Source organism: Nanorana parkeri, unplaced genomic scaffold (assembly GCF_000935625.1).
Source record: "Nanorana parkeri isolate BGI_ZX_2015 unplaced genomic scaffold, ASM93562v1 scaffold946, whole genome shotgun sequence".
In the NCBI taxonomy this organism is placed as follows: Eukaryota; Metazoa; Chordata; class Amphibia; order Anura; family Dicroglossidae; genus Nanorana; species Nanorana parkeri.
The window spans coordinates 263,301-267,142 of record NW_017307214.1 but is presented as its reverse complement, the minus strand read 5'-3'; the positions used below and the strand labels follow the sequence as shown (position 1 = coordinate 267,142).

At 44.9% G+C, this 3,842-nt stretch overlaps 1 protein-coding gene across 1 annotated transcript in view; it reads right to left on the bottom strand.

Annotated features, from left to right (window-relative positions):
• KCNG1 (potassium voltage-gated channel modifier subfamily G member 1) overlaps positions 1-1,472 on the bottom strand; it is a 7,417-nt gene extending 5,945 nt beyond the window's left edge. The window contains exon 1 of the mRNA XM_018566389.1: positions 667-1,472. Coding sequence (XP_018421891.1) covers positions 667-1,425 — 759 coding nt within the window. The 5' untranslated portion in view covers positions 1,426-1,472. The remainder of the gene's footprint in view (positions 1-666) is intronic.
• Between the last annotated feature and the right edge of the window lie 2,370 nt (positions 1,473-3,842).

Genomic DNA, 3,842 nt, shown 5'->3' with positions numbered 1-3,842 from the left:
ACAATCACAATACAATTCAAGACAAGATTTTTGTAAAATGGACTTTTGCTGATCACTTTAACACAGTGTGCTGGTGACATCCTTTAAAACTGTATACTTATCACGGCGCCATCCGTGGTCACTACAAGCTTATACATACATACATACATACATACATACATACATACACACATACATACACACACACACACACACACACATCAACTCCTCTCATGCTCGCCTCCAGGACTTCACTAGAGCCTCTCCCATCCTATGGAACTCTCTACCCCAACCGGTCCGACTATCTCCCACTCTGACTGCCTTTAGGCGATCTCTTAAGACTCATCTTTTCAAGGAAGCCTATCCCACCTCAACCTGACCACTGAACTATCACTTTATCAAACATTTCATCCCCACACAGCTCCCTCCTCATGTATCACTTCCCCCTCCCTTTCAGATTGTAAGCCCTCAGGGGCAGGGCCCTCCTTACCATCTTGTCTTGAATTGTATTGTAATTGTAATGTCTTCCTTACATTGTAAAGCGCTGCGCAAACTGTTGGCGCTATATAAATCCTGTATAATAATAATACACACACCACACACACATCTACATACATATATATATATAGCTACTTCAAGTGGTGATTTTTAATGTAATCATTGAATTACAAAATACAGAGTTCTTACTTTTTCCTCTTCTTCCCTCAATTCTGGCATGGTGCTGATGGAGAGGTTTACTGCTGTGATAGTCACAAATAAGACTGACAAGCAAGCAAAGATTTTCCCTGGAAGTCCAGACTGCGGTTTCTCCACCATGTCCCTGAGGTGACGCATGCACCTGTCAAGCCCTCTCTCGTCCTCCGGCTCAGAAGCGTTTTCATTCTCGATCAGCTCATCCTCCTGGAGGTTGAGCTCAGCAAACTCCTCCATCTTTTGAATGTACCGCCTCCTACAGCACCACTCCAGGCTGTTCTCCTCAATCCCCCAATAGAGAAGCTCCTCCTGGAAGGAAAGTGTGCACATCTCACGCAAGAGCCGCAGCTTTCCTACACGCAGGAACGTTAAAATAGTCCTGAAGGCTCCAGGATTCCGATCGAAGAAAAACTCATTGCAAGTAACGTCATAATCGTCACATATGCTCAGAATCTCCTCAAAGTTGCTGCACAACTTTAGCTGTCCCAGCCGTGTCAACGGGAACTCCTCCAGAGTGGTCCATGGAAGCAGGTACCTAATGCCACCGACATTTATGATGGCATGGTGCTTGCGGTCGTCTGGGTGGACACTTTTAAAGAGGTCCTCCCCTGGCTCTATGAGCTTGGCCCTTTTGTAAAATATCCCTTTCAAGGATTCAGTCTCGGTGAAGAAATTTTGGTTGAACGAGGTTTCAGAGGCGCAACTGAGCGCGCTGTAGTCATAGTCCGAATTTTCCCCTCCAAGAAGAGTCATAATGCCGGGAATCACATCCTGTGGAGATTTTCCTGGGAGAATTCTGAAATGGAAAAGAGAAAAGCAGTTGTAACTTCTGATATTTAGAGACAGCCAACGTTCTCAGCAGTGCGTTACAAAGGCTTTCGCATTAGTCCCAGCACCAAAGGGTTTAGTGCTAACAAGCAGTAGATATATGCAAAAACCTTTAAAAAAAAGTTACCAAATAGGTTTAAACTTACCTGTGTCCCTGCTGCGCGCTCCCGTCCGAAGATCTGAAGCTTCTCGGGAGGCCGCAAAGGACCATGTGCAGTAGAGAGCTTTGGCCGGGAGAAGAGGAGAGGCACAAGGTGAGTCAATGCAGGCGGCCTGGCAGCCTGCACCCTCACAGACTCCGTGGGGCAGGAAGTCACAGCAGTCAGCGCTGGATCGTAGGTTAATTGGCAGCAGGTCAGTAACATGATTGGGTATAAAAAGAGTATCTTAGAGATTCAGAGTGTCTCAGTAGTAAAGATGGGCCGAGGTTCACTAATCTGTGAAAAGCCGCGTCTAAGAATTGTTGAACAATTTCAGAATAATGTTCCTCAATGTAAAATTGCAAATACTTTAAATATATCATCATCTACAGTACATAATATCATCAAAAGATTCCAGGAATCTATAGAAATCTTTGTGCACAAGGGACAAGGCTGAAACGCAATAGTGGATGCCCGTGGTCTTCGCGACCTCGGACTGCACTGCTTTAAAAACAGACATGGACATCTATGATGGACATCACTGCATGGGCTCTGGAATACTTCCAAAACCCACTGTCTGTAAATACAGTTTGCCGTGCCATCCAAAAAGGCAAGTTAAAGCTCCATTATGCAAGGAAGATGCCATATCTTAACACGATCCAGAAATGCCACTGTCTTCTCTGGGCCAAAGCTCATTTAAAATGGTCTGCTGCCAAGTGGAAAACTGTTCTGTGGTCAGACAAATCGAAATGTGACATTCTTTTTGGCAACCTCTGGACTAAAAAGGAGGGGGACCTACCGGCTTGTTATCAGCACTCAGCTCAAAATCCTGCATCTCTGTTGGTATGGGGGTGCATTAATGTGTATGGAATGGGCAACCTGCAAATCTGGAAAGGCACCACCAATGCTGAAAGATCTATCCAGGTTTTAGAGCAGCCTATGCTCCCATCCAGACGACGTCTTTTTCAGGGAAGGCCTTTTATATCTCAGCAGGACAATGCTAAACTATATACTGCATCTACGACAACAGCATGGCCTCGTAGTAGAAGCGTCTGGGTGCTTAACTGCTTACAGTCTGGGTTACTGGGTGCTTAACTGGCCTGCTTGCAGTCCAAAACTTTCACCAACTGAAAATATTTGGAGCATCTTGAAACAAAAAATAGGAAAATCCGGGACTGTTGAGAAGTTAGAATCCTATAACAGGCAAGAATGGGACAACATCCCTCCCCCCAAAACTCCAGCAACCACTCTCCTCAGTTCCCAGACGTTTACAGAGTGTTATAAAAAGAAGCAACAAACTCTTTAAGATTAATTCTGTAACAAAAACTAGATGCCACCACCTAAAACTGGTAGAAAAAGAATTCAAACACAAGGGGCGAAAGGGGTTCTTCTCAGTTTGCGCGGCTAGGGTCTGGAACTCGCTGCCTCAAGCAGTGATTTCCGCAAATAGTCTGGAATCATTCAAGAAGCTCTTGGACGATTTCCTGAGAGACCGTAATGTAGAAGGGTACAGGTACTCTTAAGAATGAGAACACTCAGGGACCTACACACACACACAATAGGTTGGACTTGATGGACTTATGTCTTTATTCAACCTCAAATACTATGTAACTATGTAAGTGGGGAGGCTGCAACGTGCTAAACATGGTCCTGTCACACGGAACTGCATGTCCCGGGCATTGGGAGATAAGAATTCCACACCCCTACTGCCCCGAGGCCGAGCCTTGGCTAGCCTTGTGGGAAATCCGGCCCTGGTTGTTGCCATCAATTTTAACATTACCTGATTTTTTTTTTTTTTACAATGGTCCATTTTCTCAGTTCAAACATTGGATATGTTTTCTATTTTCCATTGTGAATAAAAAATTAGATTTACAAATCATTACATTCTGTTTTTATGTAGATTTTACACAGCGCCCCAACATTTTCGGAAGTGAGGTTGTAAATGATTTCCTCTTTTTTTTCTAGCAATTTTTATTTTGGTGCACACTGCCTGTACATGCCCAGTGCAATGCAAGCTCTCCAGGCCCACTCCCAGTATCTGCAACATAATAAAGCCAGTCGCAGAGGAGGTGTAACTCCAGCGGGCATGCTCATGAGTGACATGATGAGGTATGTGTTGGAGGCAGAGGCGTAACTAGTGACCTCAGGGCCCCGGTGAAAGAATCCATGAAGCCCCCCCCCCCACCCCCAAAAAAAGATTAG